The 23,621-nt window shown below is 42.8% G+C and overlaps 1 protein-coding gene across 1 annotated transcript; it reads left to right on the top strand.

Moving 5' to 3' along the window:
• Window positions 1-17,540: 17,540 nt before the first annotated feature.
• Window positions 17,541-22,664, top strand: LOC100281460 (serine/threonine-protein kinase NAK). Its single transcript, NM_001154378.3, has 5 exons — window positions 17,541-18,109; window positions 18,516-18,718; window positions 19,109-19,298; window positions 20,819-21,210; window positions 21,835-22,664. Exons 1-5 carry the CDS (start codon window positions 17,914-17,916, stop codon window positions 22,312-22,314), a joined length of 1,461 nt encoding a protein of 486 aa, NP_001147850.1. The 5' UTR covers window positions 17,541-17,913; the 3' UTR covers window positions 22,315-22,664.
• Window positions 22,665-23,621: the final 957 nt, after the last annotated feature.

Here is a 23,621-nt window from a genome sequence, read left to right as displayed (position 1 = left end):
ATCTTCCGAAGCTTCTTCAAAGCTGGACTTCGGTTCCCGCTGAGCAGATTTGTGGTTGAAGTTTTAAAGATGTACCAGATTTTCCTTCACCAGATCACTCCCGAAGCAGTTATTAGAATGGGAATCTTCGTTTGGGCTGTGAGAAGTCAAGGTCTAGAGCCAAGTGCAAAATGTTTTTGCAGTATGCATGAACTTTCATATGAGACAAAGGCCTGGGGTAAAGAACAATATCATAACAATTTCGGTTGCTATAGCTTCGTTGCTCGCTCTGGCGCAAGCTACCCAGTGCCAACGTTTCGGAAGAGATGGCCCGGGGCCTGGATAGAAGAGTGGTTTTACGGGAAAATGATTTGAAGGCGAGAGAAGACATTAAAGAGATCATCATGCGCCCCATCTGGTCCCGCTTCGGCCTCCGAAAGCCGAAGGTAGAAATTGATGAGGCAGTCGAAGCATGTCGAAGGGCCTTCAACACAGTTTGCTCTTTTATTGGGACAAGAGACTTAGTTCAAGAACATATAGCCTACAAGGTATGGCCACTTATAGACAGCTGGGAAATACCGAAAGAAACCATCACTAACCCTAGCGAAGGCGGCCTGGTTCGATTGAAATACACCTTCAGGTTTGGGGACAAGTTTGTCGAACCAGATGATGACTGCTGAAGTGTATTGAAAAAAATAGCGATGAGTTACTTGGAGCATATTCCAAGTCCGAAGATAATGCACTATCTGCGGCCTTTGGGAGCCGAAAAAAGAAAAGATTGAATAGGGTTTTTGATGCTATTGGATTTGTGTACCCTGACTATCGCTACCCGCCATGGGGGCAGAAAAGAAAGGGTGCAACTTCTGGAAAGGTTGCTGCTTCGGCTACTCCAAGCGAGCCTGCGCCGAAGAGTAAAAAGTTGAAAGTCCTCACCCACCGGCCCCGTTATATTGAGCCAGCCACGGTGCCCGAGTTTGGCAGGAAGACTTCTTTAGCTGCTGATCCAAAGGAGCCAATTCCTCCTACGCAAAAATCTGAAGAACCGGCTATCATGCCGAAGGCACCCTCAGCCGAGCAAGCTGAGGCAAAGACTGGTAAGGATAAGGCCAAAGAGCCAAAGACTGAAGGAACAAAAATTTTAGAAATTTTAAGCCCTTTGGCAGAAAAAATAGTGCCGAAGATACAAAAAGGTCTTGCGGCCACTCCCAAAAGAAGAAGGATGGCAAGTGTACTAGATGTGCTAGAAACGGTGAAGGCTTCAAGCTCTACTCCAGGAAAAATTGCCAAGGCTTCGAAAATGCAAATCGAAGCTAAAACAAAACTGACCGAAGTGGAAGCTGCAATAAGCCAGGCTAGTGCCGAAGCTGGGCCTTCAGAGCCTGCTAAGAAAAAAACCCTCGGAAATTGAAGAGAAGGCAGCGGAGGAAGAGGCTATAGAACAGACTTTGCCTGAAAAAGCTGCTGCTCCTGCTCCCGAAGCACCTTCCGAAGACCTTGATTATGTCATTCGACATGCTTCGGGAAAAAGATTATCCGAGGAAGAAATTTTTGAAGCTAAACACTATGCCCGAGAACTAAAGTACCCAAAAGGGGTCTTATTGTTTAATGGTACGGATGAAGATGATTTCTTGTATTGTCTCCCTGACAACAAAGAATTATCCGTCTGCCGGGAGATGGTCAGAAGTATGGGTTTTCCGAAGCTCGAAGCTGGCCTCTGTGCCATGACGAAAGACGATCTTGCGAATAGCCTTGCATACAACAGTCTGAAGGTACCGAGATTGAAAATGATGAAGCTTTTTGAATTCTGGAATGAAAACCGTTTATTATCATGCTAATCCTTTTATTCTTTCTTGTAGGGCTTAATACTTAGCAACGCCCTAAGAGCGCAAAAGAACACTGAGGACGAGAGTTGTACTATTGCTCTCAACAACCTTCGAATAGAGGTTATCAGACTAAGAAACGAAGCCACGGAAAAAGACAAAATTTTACTTACAATAGTGGATAAAGTAAAGGAGGATGAAGCTAACTTCAAAACTGAATCCAAAGCAAAAAAACTGAGATTGAAGACCTTCGGAAATAGCTGTTCAAAGCTAAAGAAAAATGCGGTCTCGCAGAGGCTAACCGAGATATTAGTGAATATTGGAAGAACTACTTACAAAAAACAGTTGATGAACTTCGCGCATCCAAGGAGAGATGTTTTGAAAAATCCGTGGAGTGCGTGAAGAAAATAAAGAATAGCTTCGCCAACGTGGGTGCCTACTCGAGCGAAGATAACTTCATACGGGGCGACCCTGAGGGCATCATTGAGTGGATCAGTAACGAAGCCGAAGCTTTTGAGGAGATTTTGAGTGACCGCGGGGACGCCTGTGCATTCTCTGGTGCGAGGGGGGTTGCAGCCATTTTGGAGAAGGCAGGTTGTGAACATGTTAAAACCTTGGCCCAGGCCGAAGCTGCCTTCTCCGTCGACGATACGAAGGACCCCTCGGCCAAAGCGAGTTCAATAGGTGGAAATTTTTTACTGATATCTAGGAAAATGGCAGCCGAGGGATGGCTCATGAAATAATGAAGAAGAGCGAAAAAGATATTCATGGCGCTCGAGAAGCAACGAAAGAAGCTGAAAAAGCTGCGGAACTCGAAAGACGGATAGGTATCACTTAATGGCTTTTAGCTTTGTTGTTTATTTTTGTGACTTCGAACTAATTTATGTCTTCTACCATAGCTGAACTATCTCCTCCCCCAGAGCCATTCGACCCACTGGTCGACCCAGAGACAAAGAAAGCAATAGAAATTATTAATATGGCTGAAGCTATTGTAGATGAGGTTGTTACCAAACTGCTAACCGAAGCTGCAGAAAAAGTTCTGAAGGAAGAAGAGTAGTTATTGTAAAAATATTTTCTAGAATATTAATGTAACATTTGCTAAACTATGTTTATAAAATTCGGTGCTTATAGATTTGAATGTAATATATGAATTATTTGTAATTCAGCTCTTTGCGATGCATGAAACTTTATGTACATACCGTTTTTGAGCCTTCGGCGAAAAAACACCTTCCCTTCTTTTCATGCTTCGTAAAGAAGAGTTTTTATGCCTCATAAGAATCATCCATCCTTTGTAAAATCATCAATGCTTCGTAAACAATAGATCCCTCTTTCCACATCAGAACCGATGAAGCTGTAACTCTCAGCTTACTTTGTGCCTTGGCATCTTTTCATTTTTTGTAAAGCATTCTCCAAAGATCGGCCTCACTTCCAATTAATGTCATTGATGTGATATGATGTATGATGTGATGCTATGTGATATGATGCGATGATATAATGCAAAGAATGATGCTAATGCCTGTTGGTGACTTGCTCTCAAATGCTTTGGCTTAAGAGCAAGGCAACATAAAGGATGTTAAATGTTAAAGTCCTTTGTCCTTCGGGGCATTATTTCCCTTAGGATATAATGACTCTCGGACGAAGGTTACAAAGAACATACCTTCGTAAGCACGACATATAAAAATGAAGAGGGAGTCATACGAAGCATGAACAATATGAACAATTAAATATGTTGTCATTATTGAATTATTTCTACTTTATTACTATGAATAAGTAGAAATAATAATTTATTACAAGTGTACCTTCAGCTTGAAGGGAGATAAAGAGTATAGGCGTGACGCAAAAGCAAATGCCAAGTCAGCGTGAACAGTACGGGAGCACTGTTCATCTATTTATAGGCACGGGACTCATCCCATGTAAATTACACTCATGCCCTTTACATTTGCCAATAACTCTATCATAATCCATCGGGGTCTAGATAGTCTTTTCCTTTTTAAGTCGGTTTCCTTTTTCCTGTCATTATGCTGAAGCTCCCTTGCGCACACCTTCGGCTCTGTTCCATCCTTCGTCCCCCTTGTGTTTCTTCATACTGTGGTTCTGACTTAAGTCCGAAGAGTCCATGCCCGAAGGTACCTGCTCATGTATTATACTCCAGAAACATTGTTAAATCATGTTTTTGAGGACCTTCGGAAACCGAAGGCCCCCAACAGTAGCCCCTCGCAATATTCCCTTTGCTAGAATAGCAACAGTTAATGGCAAGCGGGACCCTCCCGCTTGCAATGCCCTAGGCGTATAAATATGATACGACCGCGAGCTCATTTGGCACGCTTTCTTGCCATCTGCTTTGTCTGCTCAAACAGCTCTTTGTCTACAAACGCCTGACCAGCCTTTTAGATTTTTTAGCTTCGGCCCTAAGAGCGCGTTTCAGCATTTTCGAAGAGATGTCTCAGGAAAAGAAAGCTGTTACCGAAATGAAACTGAGCCTTCTTGAGGAGAAGAATCTGGGGTTTCTTGAATCGATAGCAAAGACGAATACAGAGAAGATCACTAGGGAAATTTTAGAAGGTTTATCTGAAGACACTGGTGAAAGTGACAGTTATGATGTAGAAAGTGGGGGTGAAGACTCAGAAGATCAACCGTGGCGACCAAGTCACACAGTCTTCGGAAAATCGAGTATTAAACAAAGTCATCTTGATAACATGAGGGGGAGATATTTTCGAGACATGTCTACTATGAGGGCAGATGACGGAGAGAGGACTGTGCCAACTCCCGAAGATAATGAAGTCGTGATCTTCTGAAGCTTTTTTAAAGCTGGGCTTCGGTTCCCTTTAAACAGATTTGTGGTTGAAGTTTTGAAGATATATCAGGTCTACCTTCATCAACTTACTCCCGAAGCAATCATAAGAATGGGAATCTTCGTATGGGCCGTGAAGAGCCAGGGTTTGGAGCCAAATGCAAAAAGTTTCTACAATATGCACAAGCTATTATATGAGACGAAACCCTAGGGTAAAGAGCAATATCATAACAATTTTGGCTGTTATAGCTTCGGTGCTCGCTCTGGGTCAAGCTGTCCTGTGCCAACTTTTCGAAAGAGATGGCCCAGAGACTGGATGAAGGAATGGTTCTATGTGAAAAATGACTTGAAGACACAAGAAGATATTAAAGATGTTATCATGCGCCCTATTTGGCAGCGCTTCGACCTCCGGAAACCAAAGGTGGATATTGACGAAGCAACCGAAGAATGCCAGAGGGCCTTCGGCATAGTCTGCTCTTTCATCGGGACAAGAGATTTAGTCCAGGAACACATAGCCTTCAGAGTATGGCCACTTGTAGAAAAGTGGGAAATGCCAAAGGAGACTATCACCAGGTCTGACGAAGGTGGGTTGATTAGGATGAAGTTCACCTTTAGATACGAAGGTAAGTTTGTTGAGCCAGATGATGATTGGTTGAAGTGCATTGAAGCTACAAGCGATGAACTGCTTGGGCCATACTCGAAGGCAGAAGATACTGCGTTATCTGCGGCCTTCGGAGGCCGGAAGAAGAAAAGGCTCAACCGAGTTTTTGATGCCATTGGGTTTATGTACCCCGACTACCGCTACCCGCTACGGGGGCGAAAGAGAAAAGATGCAACTTCCGGGAAAGATACTGCTTCAGCTGCTCCAAGCGAGTCTGCGCCGAAGAAAAAAAGGTGAAGGTCCTTACTCACCGACCACGCTTCATTGAACCGGCTACAGTGCCCGAGTTTGTTGGTGAGACCTCTTCAGTTGCTGAAGCCAAAAAGCTTACACCTGCGCAGAAAATTGACGAGCCAGCTGCAATGCCGGAGATGGAAAAAATTGAAGAACCGAAGGCTAAAGAGACAAGGACATCAGAAGTTTTAAGTCCTTCGGCAAAAGTTGAGGTGTCAATGCCGAAGGCACAAAAGGATCTTACCACGACTCCCAAGAGGAAGAGAATGGTCAACGTTTTAGATGTGCTAGAAACAATAAAATTTTCAAGTTCTACTCCTAAGAGAGCTGCCGAAGCTTCAAAGACACAAATTGAAGAGACCGAAACTGGGCCTTTGGAGCCAGCCAAGAAGGAATCCTTAGAAATTAGAAAAGAAACGGAAAAAGAATATGTAGAAGAAATTTTATCTGGGAAAACTGCCATCCCTATTCCTGAAGCATCCTCCGAAGCCCTCAACTATGTTTTTCTTCATGCTTCGGGTAAAAAATTGACTGAAAAAGAAAAGCGAGAAGCTCAGTTCTATGCGCAAAAATTGAAATATCCAAAAGGGGCGCTGATATTCAACGGCAGTGGAGAAGAAGACTTCTTGTATTGCCTCCCTGACAGCAAGGAGATTTCTGTCTGTCGGGAGATGAGCAAGAGCTTCGGATTCCCGACATTAGAAGACCGACTTTCGGTGCTATCAAAAGATGAGTTGGCCGACAGCCTAGCATACAATAGTTTAAAGGTGAGAAATTGAGATTTTTGTATTTAAAAACAAAATTTTTCATTTGCTTAAACTTAATACCGCATTTTTTGCAGGGCCTTATTCTTAGCAATGCCCTCAGGGCACAAAAAGATGCCGAAGATGAAGGGTGTACCATAGCCTTGAATAACCTTCGTTCCGAAGTAATTGAACTAAGGAACGAAGGTCTTGAAAAAGATAAAATATTAAACTCATTGTTGAGTAAAATAAATGAAGACGAAGTTGTTTCCAAAGCCCAAGCCGAAGCTCAGAAACAGGAAATCGAAGATCTTCGAAAACAGCTATTCGAAGCTAAAGAAAAATGTGATGTTGCAGAAGCTAAACGAGAAATTAGCGATCAAAGGACAAAATATTTAGAGAAAAACATTGAAGAACTTCGTATATCCAAGGAAAAATGTTTTAAGAAAGCTATGGATTGTGTGAAGAGGATAAAAATTAGCTTAGCCAACGTTGGCGCGTACTCAAGCGAGGAGAATTTCATAATGGGCGATCCCAAGGGCCCAATTGAATGGACCAGCCACGAAGCTGAAGCTTTTGAGGAAGTTTTGAGCGGTCGTGGGGACATATGCGCCTTCTCGGGTGCTAGGGGGATTGCCGCTATCTTGGAGAGGATAGGCTGCGAACATGTGAAATCCTTGGCGCAAACTGAGGTTGCCTTATCTATTGAAGATACAAAAGACCCCTCGGCCGAAGCAAGCTTGGTTGGTGGAAAAATTTTCACCGACATCTGGGAAAATGGCGGTCGGGAAATGGCTCAAGAAATCATAAGAAAAAGTGAAAAAGATACTCACGATGCTAGAGAAGCAGCAGAGGCCGCTGAGAAAACTGCGGATCTCGAGAGGCGAATAGGTATTGATTAATAGCTTTTGACTTTATGCTCTAATTTTATGACTTCGAACTTATTTACGCTTTGCATCACAGCCGCACTATCTCCTCCCCCAGAGCCCGTCGAGCCATTGGCGGACCCCAAAGCAAAGGAGGATGATGAAATTATAAAAATGGCCGAAGCTATTATGGATAAAGCTGTTGATCAACTATTAAACGAAGCTGCAGAAGTAGTTTTAAAAGAAGATTAGCTGTTATTGTAAAAACATTTGAAATGTAATTGTTGCTGGACAATGTGTGTAATATTTTATAATTTTGAATGTAATATATAAGCTGTTTATAATCCAATTCTTTACGATGCATGAAACTTTACGTACATACCGTTTTTGAGCCTTCGGTGAAAAAACACCTTCCCTTCTTTTCATGCTTCATGAAGAATATCCATATTCCGTAGAAATATACAGTTTCCGAAAAAACATTATGCTTCGTAGACAATAGATCTCTTTTTCATATTAAAGTTGATGAAGTTGTATTTCTTGAAAACTTATTTTGTGCCTTGGCACTTCTTCGAAACAATCTCCGAAATTCAATATTGTAGGTCAACATTGCATCCCCTTCCTGTGCCATTAATGCAATATGATGTATGATGTTATGCTATGCACATGATGTAATGATGTAATGACATGCAAAATGATATTTGCGCCGAAGGTACACACACATTCCCCAGTAGAGCACACAATCTTTTTGTCGTTTATTTTTCGGCTTCACCGCTTATTTTTCGGTGTAACAGCGCTGACTTTTTGCTGTAAGCCTCCCTTAGGAGCTTCTTCGCCTTTTACTTTAGCGGAATCAGCGTTTATTTTTCACTGTAAGCCTCCCTTAGGAGCTTCTTCGCCTTTTACTTCAGCGGAATCAGTGTTTATTTTTCGTTGTAAGCCTCCCTTAGGAGCTTCTTCGCCTTTTACTTCAGCGGAATCAGCGTTTATTTTTCGTTGTAAGCTCTGCATTCCCTTTGGAACGACTTTTGAGCAGAAAACTTACGCTGCGCTCCCTTAGGAACGAATTTTTTGTAACTTCGGAGGTATTTTCTGTAGCCATGAGCTCTTAAGAACGATATATCTTCGCTTTTGCACAAACGAAGCTATTACAAGAAATTAAAATCAACAAGAAGAAGCTTAAGCTCTTGATGATTGTTCCTTACTAAAAAGAAAAATGATGACAAATACAAGAACTATTTCAGAAGTAGGATATCTTCTAGTAAATGTGCTTCGACTCTGGCACAGTACTATTGACTGTACGAGCTTCGGACTCTTCTCTGAAGTCTCGCTGCTAATGAGTATGTTGGCTCCCTTCTGGCTGCTGGCCTCGTTGTATTGGTGGTGGAGGTGGGAGTTGTTGCCAAGATGCCTGAGGTTGGCTTACCGAAGCAACAGAAGCTGTGGGATGGTTACCCACATACTCTGGAATGTACGGTGAGTGGTACGAAGCGGTATGCATAACTTGCTTCGGCTGGCTCTGTTGGGCTGCAGCTTCTGGTATCTCTTTCTGTTTCTGGATGGTGACATGGCACATCCTGGTAGTATGGCCCTTGTCCTCACCGCAGAATAGACAATAAATTTTCCTCGGCTGATCCCCAAATCTTCCTCCAAAGCCCCTGGCACCTCTGCCCCTTGGAGCTGGGGGTCGAGGATAGCTCTGTTGCTGTCCCGAAGCCTGAGAGCAGTATTGCGGTCTCTGCTGCTAAGTTCCCCTGTCGTCACTCTGAGTGGAATGAATTGATCTGACGTGCCTAGGGTGGATTCTCCCTCCGAAGCCCCTGGCCATTTCGGAGAATCTGTAGGCTTCCTCCCTTCTCTGCCGAAAATCATTATCAGCGCGGATGTATTCATCCATCTTCTGAAGCAGCTTCTCCAGGGTCTGAGGGGGTTTCCTAGCGAAATATTGGGCCGAAGGTCCTGGCTGAAGCCCCTTGATCATGGCCTCAATGACAATTTCGTTGGGCACTGTTGGCGCTTGTGCCCTCAGACGCAGGAACCTTCGGACATACGCCTGGAGGTATTCTTCTTGGTCTTGCATGCACTGGAACAAAGCTTGAGCAGTGACCGGCTTTGTCTGAAATCCTTGAAAACTGGTAATCAGCATGTCCTTCAGCTTCTGCCATGACGTGATTGTTCCTGGCTGAAGAGAGGAGTACCAGGTTTGTGCCACATTTTTTACTGCCATGACGAAAGATTTCGCCATGACTGCAGTGTTGCCACCATACGAAGATATTGTTGCTTCATAGCTCATCAAAAACTGCTTCGGATCTGAGTGTCCGTCATACATGGGGAGCTGGGGTGGCTTGTAAGAAGGGGGCCAAGGTGTAGCCTGCAGCTCTGCTGACAGAGGAGAAGCATCATCAAAAGCAAAATTTCCATGATGGAAATCTTCATACCAGTCATCCTCGTTGTAGAAGCCTTCTTGGTGCAGCTCTCTGTGCTGGGGCCTTCGGTTCTGCTCATCTTGAGCAAGATGACGCACTTCTTCTGTAGCTTCGTCAATCTGCCTTTGCAGGTCAGCTAGCCGAGCCATCTTCTCCTTCTTTTTCTGTACTTGCTGATGAAGCATTTCCATATTCCTAATCTCTTGGTCCAAATCATCCTCTTGAGGTGTTGGACTGGTAGCCTTCCTCTTCTGGCTTCGGGCCTCTCGAAGAGAAAGGGTCTCTTGGTTCGTATCCAGCGGCTGCAGAGCGGCAACCCCTGGCGCTGAAGCTTTCTTTGGCGGCATGACGAAGGTCGATGCTTGCCGAAGGTGGTCGAAAAAGGGTTCACCGGAGGTGGGCGCCAATGTTGGTGACTTGCTCTCAAATGCTTTGGCTTAAGAGCAAGGCAACATAAAGGATGTTAAATGTTAAAGTCCTTTGTCCTTTGGGGCATTATTTCCCTTAGGATATAATGACTCTCGGACGAAGGTTACAAAGAACATACCTTCGTAAGCACGACATATAAAAATGAAGAGGGAGTCATACGAAGCATGAACAATATGAACAATTAAATATGTTGTCATTATTGAATTATTTCTACTTTATTACTATGAATAAGTAGAAATAATAATTTATTACAAGTGTACCTTCGGCTTGAAGGGAGATAAAGAGTACAGGCGTGACGCAAAAGCAAATGCCAAGTCAGCGTGAACAATACGAGAGCAATGTTCATCTATTTATAGGCACGGGACTCATCCCATGTAAATTACACTCATGCCCTTTACATTTGCCAATAACTCTATCATAATCCATCGGGGTCTAGATAGTCTTTTCCTTTTTAAGTCGGTTTCCTTTTTCCTGTCATTATGTCGAAGCTCCCTTGCGCACACCTTCGGCTCTGCTCCATTCTTCGTCCCCCTTGTGTTTCTTCATACTGTGGTTCTGACTTAAGTCCGAAGAGTCCATGCCCGAAGGTACCTGCTCATGTATTATACTCCAGAAACATTGTTAAATCACGTTTTTGAGGACCTTCGGAAACCGAAGGCCCCCAACAATGCCGAAGACACATATCCACGCTGAAACACAATATCTGTGTTCCCTTAGGAACCATCAAAAATCTCTTTGCCGTTTATTTTTCGGCTTCACTGCTTATTTTCGGTGTAAGTTTTGCATCCCCTTAGGAACGTCTTTTGAACTTCTTCGCCTTCTATTTCGGCGGTATTCGCGTTGACTTTTCGCGCTTCGCCTTATATTTCGGCGATATTTGGCTCTACATTCCCTTTGGAACGACTTTTGAGCAGAAAACTTACACTGCGCTCCCTTGGGAACGACTTTTTGTAGCTTCGGCAAACTTACGCTGCGCTCCTTAGGAACGACTTTTGTAGTTTCGGTAAAACTTGCAATGCAATTTTTAGGTCTGCATTGCCTTAGGAACGACTTTTTAGCTTCGACAGTTTTTGAGCTTCGTAAGTCTATAGGAAAGATATATTTCATTATGACAAGGATGAAGCTATTACAAGAAATTAAAAGTGACAAGAAGACTAGATTTACATCAATTGTTCCTTATTAAAAAGAAAATGACAATGAATGTAAAATGCTTCAGAGGTAGGATATCTCTCAATAAATGTGTTTTGACTCTGGCACAGTACTGTTGACTGTGCGAGCTTCGGATTCCTCCCTGAGATCTCGCTGCTGATGAGTCTGATGGCTCCCTTCTAGCTGCTGACCTCGTGAATAGGCAGGTTGTAGTGGCGGCGAAGGTGGAAGCTGTGGCCAAGAAACCTGTGGTTGACTAGCCGAAGCAACAGAAACTGCAGGATGATTACCCACATATTCTGGTATGTAGGGTGAGTGACACGAAGCAGTATGTAGGACCTGTTTCGGTTGACTTTGCCGGGCTTCGTCTTCAGCAATCTCCTTCTGCTTTTGGATGGTGATTTGGCACATTCTTGTAGTATGGCCCTTGTCTTCACCACAAAATAGACAGTAAATCTTCCTGGGTTGGTCCCCATATCTTCCTCCAAAGCCCCTGGCGCCTCTGCCTCTTGGAGCTGGCGGCCAAAAAGAGCTTTGTTGCTGCCCCGAAGATTGTGAAGAATACTGGGCCCTCTGCAGCTGACTTCCTCTGTCATCACTCTGAGTGGAGTGAATTGACCTGACATGCCTCGAGTGGATTCTTCCTCCGAAGCCCCTGGTCATCTCAGAGAACTTGTAGGCTTCCTCCCTTCTTTGGTGAAAGTCATTGTCAGCCCGGATGTATTCATCCATCTTTTGAATCAGCTTCTCCAGAGTCTGTGAAGGCTTTCTAGCAAAATACTAGGCAGTGGGTCCTGGACGAAGCCCCTTGATCATGGCTTCAATGACAATTTCATTGGGTACTGTAGGTGCTTGTGCTCTCAGGCGCAAGAACCTTCGGACATACGCTTGGAGATACTCCTCATGATCTTGCGTGCATTGAAACAGTGCCTAAGCTGTGACTAGCTTCGTCTGGAAGCCTTGGAAACTTGTCACTAGCATATCCTTAAGCTTCTGCCATGAAGTAATAGTCCCTGGCCGAAGAGAAGAATACCATGTTTGTGCCACATTCTTAACTGTCATGACGAAGGATTTGGCCATGACGGCTGCATTGCCTCCGTATGAAGATATAGTCGCTTCATAACTCATCAAGAACTGCTTCGGATCTGAATGTCCATCATACATGGGGAGCTGAGGTGGCTTGTATGATGGAGGCCATGGGATAGCCTGCAGTTCTGCTGCCAAGGGAGAAGCATCATCAAAGGTAAAGGTATCATGATAAAAATCATCATACCATCCATCCTCGTTGAATAAGCCTTCTTGGTGAAGCTTCCTATGCTGGGGCCTTCGTTCTTGTTCGTCTTGAGCAAGATGGCGTACTTCTTCAGTAGCTTCATCGATCTGCCTTTGAAGATCAGCTAGTCGGGCCATCTTCTCCTTCTTCCGTTGTACCTGCTGGTGGATTATCTCCATGTTTCTGATCTCCTGGTCCAACTTCTCCTCTTGGAGTGTTGGACTAGTGGCCTTTCTTTTCTGGCTTCGGGCCTCTCGAAGAGAGAGAGTCTCCTGATTTGGGTCCAGTGGCTGAAGTGCGGCAGCCCCTGGCGCAGAAGCTTTCTTCGGCGGCATGACGAAGGTCGGTGCTTGCCGAAGGTGGTCGAAAAAGGGTTCACCGGAGGTGGGTGCCAATGTTGAGGACTTGTTCTCAAATACTATGAATTAAGAACAAGGCAACATAAGATATTAAATGTTAAAGCCCTTCGTCCTTCGAAGCATTATTTCCCTTAGGATATAATGATCTTCGGACGAAGGTCATGAAGGACATACCTTCATCATCATCGCAGTATACGTTAAGTAAAAGAAGAAGAGGCATATGAAATATAAGAAACAATTCATATACAATCACTTAACATTATTGATTCATTTTATATAATCATGGAAAAGCAAGAACAATATTGAATTATAAAAAGTACCTTCGGCTCGATAGAAGGCAAAAAGTACAAGTGCGACGCAAAAGCAAGTACAGGTTAGCGTTAACAGTATGGGGGTACTGTTCACCTATTTATAGGCACAGGACACAACCTATGATAAATTACAATTATGCCCTTTACATTCAGTGGCGGAGGACGCTAGAAAATTTAGGTGTTGCTAACACAACGAAGAATAAAAATTTATGACACAGTTTAAAATAACTTATAGCTACAAAATAAGTAATAGATGTTGAAAAATACCTTATTTAATAGTTATCTTGATTATAATTCATTTACAACCAAATGCTATATAGCGAATAAAATCTGTGAAAAAGAAAAAATGAGTAACGAATGACAAATTATAGTAAAAATTGTTGAACAAGTGAAATAAGAATATACCTTTACGAATGCTATATTTAAAAATTGGAAAATATGCACATTGAAAAATCTAATGGATTAGACACATTCAATAATTCTAATATTCACGCGCATAATCAAATAAATTGGATTTAGAATTAGACTACTCACGCCGGACACTGCGACAGATCGAGCAGCCGAGCACCGAGCAGCGGACAGCGAAGCACGAGAGCAGGCAGCACGCAGCAGAGGCGGCCGGGCAGGCGAGCAGCCAGCTGCCCAGCGCCGAGCAGGCGGCTCGCCGAACGCCCGAGCAGCCGAGGTGCTGCAGCCTGCAGGCGAGCAGCCAGCGTCCCAGCACCCAGCAGGCGGCTCGCCGAGCGCCCAAGGCCCGAGCGGCCGAGCTACTGCAGCCTGCAGGCCTGTAGTGCAGCGCGGTGCGCCGGCAGAAGCGCTGAAGGACTGGACTACTGGAGCGTTCGAGCGGAATAGCGCCTTAGCGGACTGCGGCTGCGGCGAGCGACGGGCGGACGACGCTTACGGTTGCTGAGACAGATGACTAGATGACCTAATCTCTATTTGGGCCGGTCCAAGGTATTGCTCAGGCAATACTGGGCCCTCCGCCCCTGTTTACATTTACTATTAGCTTATATAAAAATCTACGAGGACTGAACAGTCTTTTCCCTTTTAAGTCGGTTCCCTTTTCTGCGATTTAGCCGAAGCTCCCCTTCGTACAGCTTCAAAGCGACGGCAACCTTCGTCACGATCAAGCTCCTCATCGTGTATGCTTTTATCATGAATCTGAAGATACCTGTCCATAAACCATACTTGGAAGACATTGTTAAACTATGTTTTTAGGACCTTCGGAGGACGAAGCCCCCCAACAAATAGTATTCTGAATGTGGGATAAGAACTAAAAGTTATGTCAAAATTAAATATTCTTATAAGTAAATGCTTATGGTACATCATTTCATGATATGCATAATCATTTAGTTGAATAGAAAACTTTTTCTATTACTTCTTTTTTAAAATAATTCTTAGTTTTCAAAATTCAGTCCCCAATTTTCAACTCTCAGGTATAATTTGAGATATCTGAATTCACTATTTTATTCCTTCATATATTTATTTTTTTTCTTATACAAATTTTGGGCCTTACAAATCCTACCCCCTTAACAGAAATCTCGTCCTCGAGATTTGTAAGGAAAGGGTGTATACTCATATTGTCTCAACACATATGCACAAACAAAAATCTCAGCATGATGCATAATTTATTAGCAACACATGGGGTCAATTAGACCTTATTATTCCTCCTAACATAGTATCATACCAACTACTAACTAAAGTAACCCTTAGATCTTATAAATAGCAGTAATATATATATATATATATATATATATATATATATATATATATATATATATATATATATATGTTTATGTAGCTTGGTGGAGCTGCTGGTGGTGGTGGTGGAGGTAGTGGTTGTTGTTGTCGTTGTCTCTCCAACCGTGCTTGCATTATTTCTCGACGTATCTCCAGCCGGTCCTGACGTATTTCCTCGTGTTCTTGTCTTATCTGATTTTTCAATTCGGTAACCATGTTTGCTATTTGTTGTATTAGCATCATTTGGGTGGCAACCACTTGATCGATTCCAACCGGTGGAGGATTTGAAGGATTCATTCTTGTTTGCTGTTGCCTGATAATCTTTCCTTCCTGGTATTGACCATGAGAGTTAGAAGCATATTGTAGGATAGCTTTGCAATGAAAAGTATTTGGTAAGCAGAATGCATAGGTTAGTAGCTATTTATGATATGAAGATTCTTTAGCAGGGCTTAATCTTTGATTTATGTCCAAATTGGTGTAACTAGTCGTATATGGTGAGTATCCAAAGGTAAGATAGAATCTTATCAAGATGAGATAGTCTACATGATGTAGGTTAAAAGTTTGTTTGATGTTAGGTGGGGATAGATAGATTATATCATTCATCATGACTCTATGGTTAGCTCTTCTGCTCATGGTTGAGTTGCACTAATTTAGGTTTAAGTGCATGAGGGGAGAACAAGGTTTATAGGAGTAGGATCTAGTTTATTTCACTAGTGCTAACTTGTTAAGTGACTCACACTAGATTAGATCATAATAGTTTAGATCACATTAGATTCTATAATCCTATTTAAGAATATCGTCTGGTTGAGCATATCAAGCTAACTTTATCTTTATGAAATTCTAGTATTTTTTTAAGTGGAACTTCCAATATATATAATTTTTTATACACCTACAATTTTCATGCCATTAGCAGGTGTGGCATAGAAAACAAGGGTACATCGGGTTTTAGCTATTAGGTGAGTGTAGAGAAGATTTGGGGTAATAGAAAGTTAGGTAATGAGGACTTTTATTCCGGGTGGTGGATCTTGATTCACCCGAGAATCTGTTTCTACTCATATCCTTCATTGTTAAGTAACTTACATTAGACGTCTGGCAGCCAGCGTCAATCCTATCCCAACACAAGTTAGGTTTTCGCCTCTGCTCACAACTGCGTCGCCATCGTAGTTCTCTTCATCCCGACCGCCGACGTGCATCTGCGTTCGGGAGAACAGGTCTATAGAACCCTTCGCCTTCGAGATCCTGCACAAGGAAAGGGCGAATAAGGTTTTTGGGAAGCGTCCTCACACGACTGCTCGCGATCTTGTCGTCGACTCTGCTGCTTCAACGTCATCGGCCCTGCTGCTTCGACGTCATCGGCCCCGCTGCTTCGACGTCGTTGACCCTGCTGCTTCCGGCCCGCGTCGTCTACCAGTATGTCTGACCAGTACACATCATCTGATTTGACCTTATACTTCAGTTCATCTGTTATGGTAGAGGTATGTTGCATTTTTATGATTATGCTCTTAGGTAAGCTGTTAGGTTATTTGTTGTGGAACAGACACCTAGACTATTTATTGTTGATCATGATTTATATTCGGAATTTAATCTAAAAAATGCCTAATATTTCAACAACTTATAAGTATGGAATGAGGTAATTAGATGCTACATACAAAATGTAATTTTTATGGAGATGGAGAGTTAAATAGAGTCAAAAAATGAGAGTCCTTAGAGATGCTCTTTATGTATACAACCAAATAGCCCCCTTTATTTTCTGATTATGGCGGATTAAGGGTGGAGTTTTATTATGCACTTCAGTACCGATCGAAACAATAGGCGAACGGCGAGGTGTAATGAGAATAATTTATATCAAAAGAGCAATCGCGCGATTGATGGGAGTGAGAAAAGGAATGTAACGATACGTATGATCTCCTAGGTTTGACTGGATGATATGGGAGATTCAATTTCCTATATAACTACTACGTGATTACCGATTTTTAATATCTAATTATGCGGAAGGATTAATAGGTAGTCGATATTGAATGGGTCGCAGGGGTCTTCACCACGCCAGATACACAAATCTGTTTGCGTATTTTTAGTTAAAAATAAAATAGACTAAACATGTAGAATACAATAGATATTAATATATATATATATATATATATATATTTAAATAGGGAGAATCACTTATTATAGTGAGCAGATATAAAGAGGTGTTTGGTTTCTAGTAACTAATTTTAATTTCTTTATTTTATTATATTTTAGTCTTAAATTAACAAATATGAAAATCAAAACTATATTTTAGTTTTTATATTTAACAATTTATGACTAAAATGGAATAAAATAAAGAGACTAATTAGTCTATAGAAACCAAATATCTCAAGTCAACTGGACGGTTAAAATAATTAGTCGATACAAAATCAGTAGTACTCTGCAGCCACCTCAGACAAAAAAAAAGTAGCGCGTGTGAAAGAGCCGACATCTGATTTGGACATGGGCTGTACTCCATTTGCATGTTGCTGCTCAACAATTTATTCCTCAAACCATCAGTGCAATTGCTAGTATTCTGTTAATTCACATATAAATAGTTACTCCATCTGTTCGAAAATAATAATCGTTTTAATCCTTAATTTCTATGTCTATATTAAATGGATGATAAGATTCAATATTGTAATGCTAAACTTAAGGAACGTTTACTATCTACCATGGAAAATAACAGGCAAAAAAACATAACACGTGCTTGTTGGACACAGATATTTGTTTCAAAAGGGGCAACCTAGATCGCAGAATAATTTTCAGAAAATCCTTGTAAAGTGACAGTGAAGTCTCTCCTAACCTCCCGTTTCCGTCCCACGCTTTCCCGTTTCCGTCCTACCAACCCCATGGAGCCTGGACCTTGAGCCCGAGCATCCTGCCGTGCCTGCTCTGCTATAAGCAGCTGCTGCTGCCCAAAGCAGCCGACGCCACCGCCCACACGTCTCCTCCACCTCCCAATCCCCACTTGTTCGCCTCCCCCCGGCCTCCCTGATCCGTGCCGCCCTCCCCCACCCCGTCAACCAGGAGCGCAGCCGCTTGTCGGTGCGGAAATGCGGGTTCGTCTTGCGGCGCCGCGGTGAGCTATTGATTGCTGGTGGTAGCTCGCCCCGGGCACCGGCGATGGGCTGCTTCCCGTGCTTCGGCTCCACGCGCGAGGAGGAGCTCAAGTACTACGGATCCAAGGGCCCCGGCGGAGGCAATGGCGGTGGTGGGCGAGCGACCGCGTCCTCGTCCTCGTCCGCTGCAGCTGGTGGTGGAGGCGGCCGGGTAGAAGAGGCCGTGGTGGCGCCGCCGCGTGCTCAGAGGGGCCCCGCAGGTGCGTGTTGTTTATGCGCGTCTCCGTCTCTCCCTGAGAACTGGGATCCTTCCGCTTGGTTTGTTGTTGGGATCGGAACCGGATCCGGCCGAGGTTTGATGCTCCGTGTTAGTCTCTTCGCGGTGGTTGGGTTGGTACGAATGGAGCGGCTGATTCTTGTGCATGTTGATGTGATTGAGGGAAATGACAGGAACGATTCTGTGTTTCCTTCAGATCTTTTTACAGTATTATTAGAAGGGGGGAAAGGTATCGACTTGTATCTCCAAATTCAGAAACGTGATGATAATCCGTTGATTAGAGACCGGGATATGTTTTCTATTATGATTAGTATATTTGCTTGCTTGCTGAGTTGCTGGGGTATGACTGTCTTGATCTGCATGATCATGTAGACAATGCATATGTGCAGGGGCCGACAAGACACGAGCTAAAGGCAATGCTGGCTCGAAGAAGGAGCTTTCAGTACTCAGGGACGCCAGTGGCAATGTCATCTCTGCTCAGACCTTCACCTTCCGCCAGCTTGCAGCCGCAACGAAGAACTTTAGAGATGAATGCTTCATTGGGGAGGGAGGGTTTGGGCGCGTTTACAAGGGCCGCCTTGACATGGGCCAGGTAATGAGCTTTGTTGTCAAAACGGGGCCTCGACTTTTCTTGTTTCATGCTGTTGGACTAGTACAAAAGTGGCTCAGTCGTACCAATGGCGTCATTGATCTCTCTAGGACATTCAAGAAAAAGCAGTGTTTGCACATGTGTGGTGGATGCCCACAGGCACAAAAAAATATGTGTTCACCTATAGCTGATCCAACTTGTACTGGCCTGATAAATTAGGACACTATGGACTGTTATGTAGGTCCTTCATTTTTAATTCACAGGATGAATGACATGAAACAGACTAACAAGTTTTGCTTGCCATTTGATTTGCATACAATGACTTGAAATCCTGAACTGCAAGATGAGACACTGCATTAGTATTTTACTGAAATGATGAATAATCTACTGCAGGTTGTTGCTATCAAACAGCTGAATAGGGATGGTAATCAAGGAAACAAAGAATTTCTAGTGGAAGTTCTCATGCTTAGTTTGCTGCATCATCAAAACCTTGTCAATTTGGTTGGTTATTGTGCTGATGGAGATCAACGCCTTCTCGTGTATGAGTACATGCCACTTGGATCATTGGAGGACCATTTGCATGGTAAGACTGTTTGTTTCTTTTCTATATTTGTCTTTTTGCATATTAGTGCCTGTTAAGTTTCCTGTTTATGGTTACTTGTTGCTACTGTGCTGTTCAGTGCATGCTACTACTTGTCTTTCACATGCCAATCTACCATGCTGTCTGCGCCCACCTTTCTGCCAGTGTGTTTCATTTTGTCCATGTGCATTAATGCATATTTCCATGATTGTGAAACACTTTTCTCTCCCATGTCCTTTTGTCCATGAAGCAGGACATAATGTACCCTGTAGCCAAAATAGGTTTTTTCAATAGTGAATCATGATTGTGCCTTCCTAATTTCCACCTTTACCATATTAAAGTAGGTGGTACTTTTCATATTTGCATCTTGATTATGGGCACAGTATAATTAAGTGCAGTAGTAGCTCATTTACATCAACCATTTTGAGAGTGGTTTTATACATGGCTCTTTATCACAAAATTTAGATAACAAACAAAAAATTCAGGTTGCAATAGAATCTCTTAACCAATCTTCATTTCTTTCACTCTCCGAAACCACCCTTCTCACTCTTTACTAATGGAGAGGGGCTGTATTGCTCTCTAAATTCGATACATGGTAGTTCTCTCATGATTTTTTTCATATAAGGAAAAGTTGATAAACCATTGGAGTATAGAGAATGAAACTCAGAGAGCCCGTTGGAGAGACGAAATAGATGAAGGATATTCATGGATCTATAAATAGAGAAATAGAGAGTGAAGTTTGGACCTTAGAGTTGCAACTGTTTATTGTACCTTTCTAGGGAAATCTCTAAACAGAGTAAATAAGGCAACTATATCCTGTGGAATTTATTTACAGATTTGGAGTTAAAACCTTAGAAATTGTTCACTTATAAATGATTATACTATCGATGGAATATCTTTTTCTTCATTTGACTGAAAATGCGTTCGAAAAATTACCTTTGTTTAGGTTCATTTCTGTTGCTAAGCCATAGCTTATTTCATTTCCCTCTTTATAATTCCTTGGAATGGAATACAATTACTGCTCTGTTATGTTTATGTGATAATTAATTTGATTACTCAGGTAAAAGGCCATGTATATTACTTAGTTGACAGACAGAAGGTGCCTCCTGTTACATAAGAGTACATCATTTTTAGCTATTCAGTCATGACAGTTATTGGAGCCTAGGAAAGAAATAGATCACCAAAACAACAGTAACCCAATTAAGATTTCTCGTGAACTTGGTGTGTTCTACCAATATTGTGCCCAGAAAAATCACATTTGAACTATGTCATATACTCATGTCAGATGTCCCAAGGGTGTAGAGGCAACTGTGCACTAGGAAACATTTTATTTTGGGTCACTATTGGGAACAGAAACCAATAATCTTCCAATGTTTGAAGTATTGGTTGTGGACTGCACTTTCTACAAAATTTGCTGAGAAATTCATTCATATTATAAGCACTTTGTTGCAGTTAAGTGTTGTAGTAGTACTATCAGCAGATGTATATTTTTTATCTCTGAATTAACTTAGCACTTAATGCAGATCTCCCTCCTGACAAGGAGCCTTTGGATTGGAACACTAGGATGAAAATTGCTGCGGGTGCTGCTAAAGGGCTGGAGTACCTGCATGACAAGGCACAGCCACCAGTTATTTACAGGGATTTCAAGTCATCAAATATTCTATTGGGCGAGGGCTTCCATCCAAAGCTATCAGACTTCGGTCTTGCTAAGTTGGGTCCTGTTGGTGACAAGTCTCATGTCTCAACGCGTGTTATGGGAACATATGGTTATTGTGCTCCAGAATATGCTATGACAGGACAACTTACAGTTAAGTCAGATGTTTACAGCTTTGGAGTTGTCTTGCTCGAGCTGATTACTGGCCGAAAGGCCATTGACAGCACCAGACCAGCGTCAGAGCAAAACCTTGTGTCATGGGTAAGTTTGTTCAAATTGTTCATGAATCATTTGTTGAATACGCCACACTGTTTGGAAACGAGTATTTTCTTTGTTGATGTTGGCCTTCCAAGGATTTATTTGGAAAGTGTATCTAATTTCGATTTGTAACTAGAGCTGAAACTGAATCTAGGAGGTGTATGAGAATAGTCAGTCTCAGTCTTTTATATGATTAGGCATAAGGGCTATGATAATGATAGCTCTTCATTTCAATGTTAAACTGTTGGATCTGATTGTGATAGAAACTATGTTGAACTCTAGAAATGCAGTCTGAAGTCTACCTTTAGTTTTTCTTAAAAAATGTAGGAGTATATTTGTTAGTTAGGATTGTAGTCAGATATTGCTATATGTATCCAGGTAGGTGTAATGTGCCTCAAATATCTGTATTCTATATACAGCCCAAGAGGCTCAATGCAATACATCCTGCTTACAGTATCAAATAATACCTGGTTGCTTAGGTAAATATATGCATACAAGCACATATTTACGTCTTAAAAGAGAATGAACATTAGTCATCCTTCTATGATGGTCAATGGTTATGATCTTCCATATGCCTTTTTCAGTTGATTGGTGACAATGTAATGAAGTTAAATTCTTTATTGGCAGGCACGGCCCCTTTTCAATGACAGGCGCAAGCTCCCAAAGATGGCTGACCCGGGCCTGGAGGGGCAGTTTCCTACACGGGGACTTTACCAGGCGCTTGCGGTGGCATCAATGTGCATCCAGTCAGAGGCTGCATCGCGCCCACTCATCGCCGACGTTGTGACTGCTCTGTCATACCTTGCAAACCAGATTTATGATCCTAGCTTAGCGCACGCATCCAAGAAAGCAGGCGGCAGCGACCAGCGGAACCGGGTCGGTGACAGTGGAAGGGCGCTTTCCAAGAATGACGATGCAGGCAGCTCTGGCCACAGGTCGCCGAGCAAGGACCGGGCCGACTCCCCCAGAGAGCAGTTCCCGGGGGCTGCGAACAGGGGCCAGGACAGGGAGCGAATGGTGGCAGAGGCAAAGATGTGGGGCGAGAACTGGCGGGAGAAGCGGCGAGCTGCTCAGGGGAGCCTGGATTCTCCGACCGGAGGCGGGTAGCGTCAGTCACCAAAGACTGTTTCGCCCGTGCGTGCTCTGTCTCAGACTGTTTTTTGCCTTTGTGTGGTGAGGATGAGGATTCCCGTGTTTGTTAGGTGTACATTTGTAGGTGTAAAACAACAGAAAAGGGAACGTTGGGGTGAAAATGGAGGGAAGAGAAGGATGCTTGTTCTGGATGTTTATGAGTGGTGCCTGTAAATTATCGGAAAATTTTGCAACGGTGAAGGACTAGCCACGTTGGAAGATGATCTAAGAGTTGCTTGGCGAGGTGCTGTTTCGTGTTTCCAGGTCACAAGCAAACACGGCCATATACTGGTGCAGAACTAATCTTGTTTCCAATAAAAGGTCCCTTTGTTTAAAAAACTTTAAGAAAATTAAACCCTTTATTAATTAGTATTTTAAAACAGCATACAAAAACACAGCATAGGTTTATTTTATTAATTAGTATTTTTAAAACAGCACACAAAAACACAACATAGGTCTATCCATTGGTTGCGAATAGAATAGTTCTATTGAGCAACATGTGGATGTTTGAAACTGAGCATGACTTTTAAATGACAAAAAAGATGAAATATATTTATTTTGTCTAACAGTTTATAAACTCTCGTTTGTAAAATATAAAATAAGATTCTGCATCAAGAACCCCTGAACTATTTTGAAATTACTCCAAGGATAATTCATCTATAGTACGCCTATCTATGGAAAAATTATTTTTGTTTCTTCAGCTCTCTTGTACTCTCTCTCCCTCCCTCTCGCTCTTCTATGCATTGGGAATGTTAGCAGCAAGCGACCAAACCTGAGGGAGAAGAACCGAGAAAGACAATTTATACCCCTTAAACCTACCCATTAAAACTAAGTACACCACACAAAACATCCCACACACTCATGCTCCTGCTAAATACACCCAACCTATTAACTCCAGACAAATCACACTATCAAATACCAACATACACCCAACCTATTAACTCCAGACAAATCACACTGTCAAATACCAACGTTCCAAATCATTTTTTTGTCTACTCAATCTTACTGAAACGCATCCGACGGCTATTCTTTAATGGATCATCCTTAACGCTACTCATCAATCACCCGAGTTTCGTTGTGCGTCTTTAATTGAGTAGACAACCACACTATCCCTCGGCTCTTACGCGAGCCGTTGTAATTGTACCGAGTAGGGGCGAGAGTCTTGCGAGACCGTGACAACCGCGTTTGTGTCACAGCTGCCACCGTGTACCGGAGGGAACGAGGCCCGCGACGTTTTTGGTCGAAAGCTCGATAGTGGAGAGGGCGGGGAGCGTCCGAGAGGA

Source organism: Zea mays, chromosome 2 (assembly GCF_902167145.1).
Source record: "Zea mays cultivar B73 chromosome 2, Zm-B73-REFERENCE-NAM-5.0, whole genome shotgun sequence".
In the NCBI taxonomy this organism is placed as follows: domain Eukaryota; kingdom Viridiplantae; phylum Streptophyta; class Magnoliopsida; order Poales; family Poaceae; genus Zea; species Zea mays.
Note: the sequence above shows the minus strand (reverse complement) of the source record. Positions and strands in the feature narration are given on the sequence as shown.

Excerpts from the sequence above, each read along its gene's own strand:
- LOC100281460 (NM_001154378.3), top strand. The coding sequence starts at position 17,914 with ATGGGCTGCTTCCCGTGCTTCGGCTCCACGCGCGAGGAGGAGCTCAAG. Across the intron at positions 18,719-19,108 it reads GCCGCCTTGACATGGGCCAG|GTTGTTGCTATCAAACAGCT; the intron begins GTAATGAGCTTT and ends AATCTACTGCAG. Across the intron at positions 21,211-21,834 it reads AGCAAAACCTTGTGTCATGG|GCACGGCCCCTTTTCAATGA; the intron begins GTAAGTTTGTTC and ends CTTTATTGGCAG.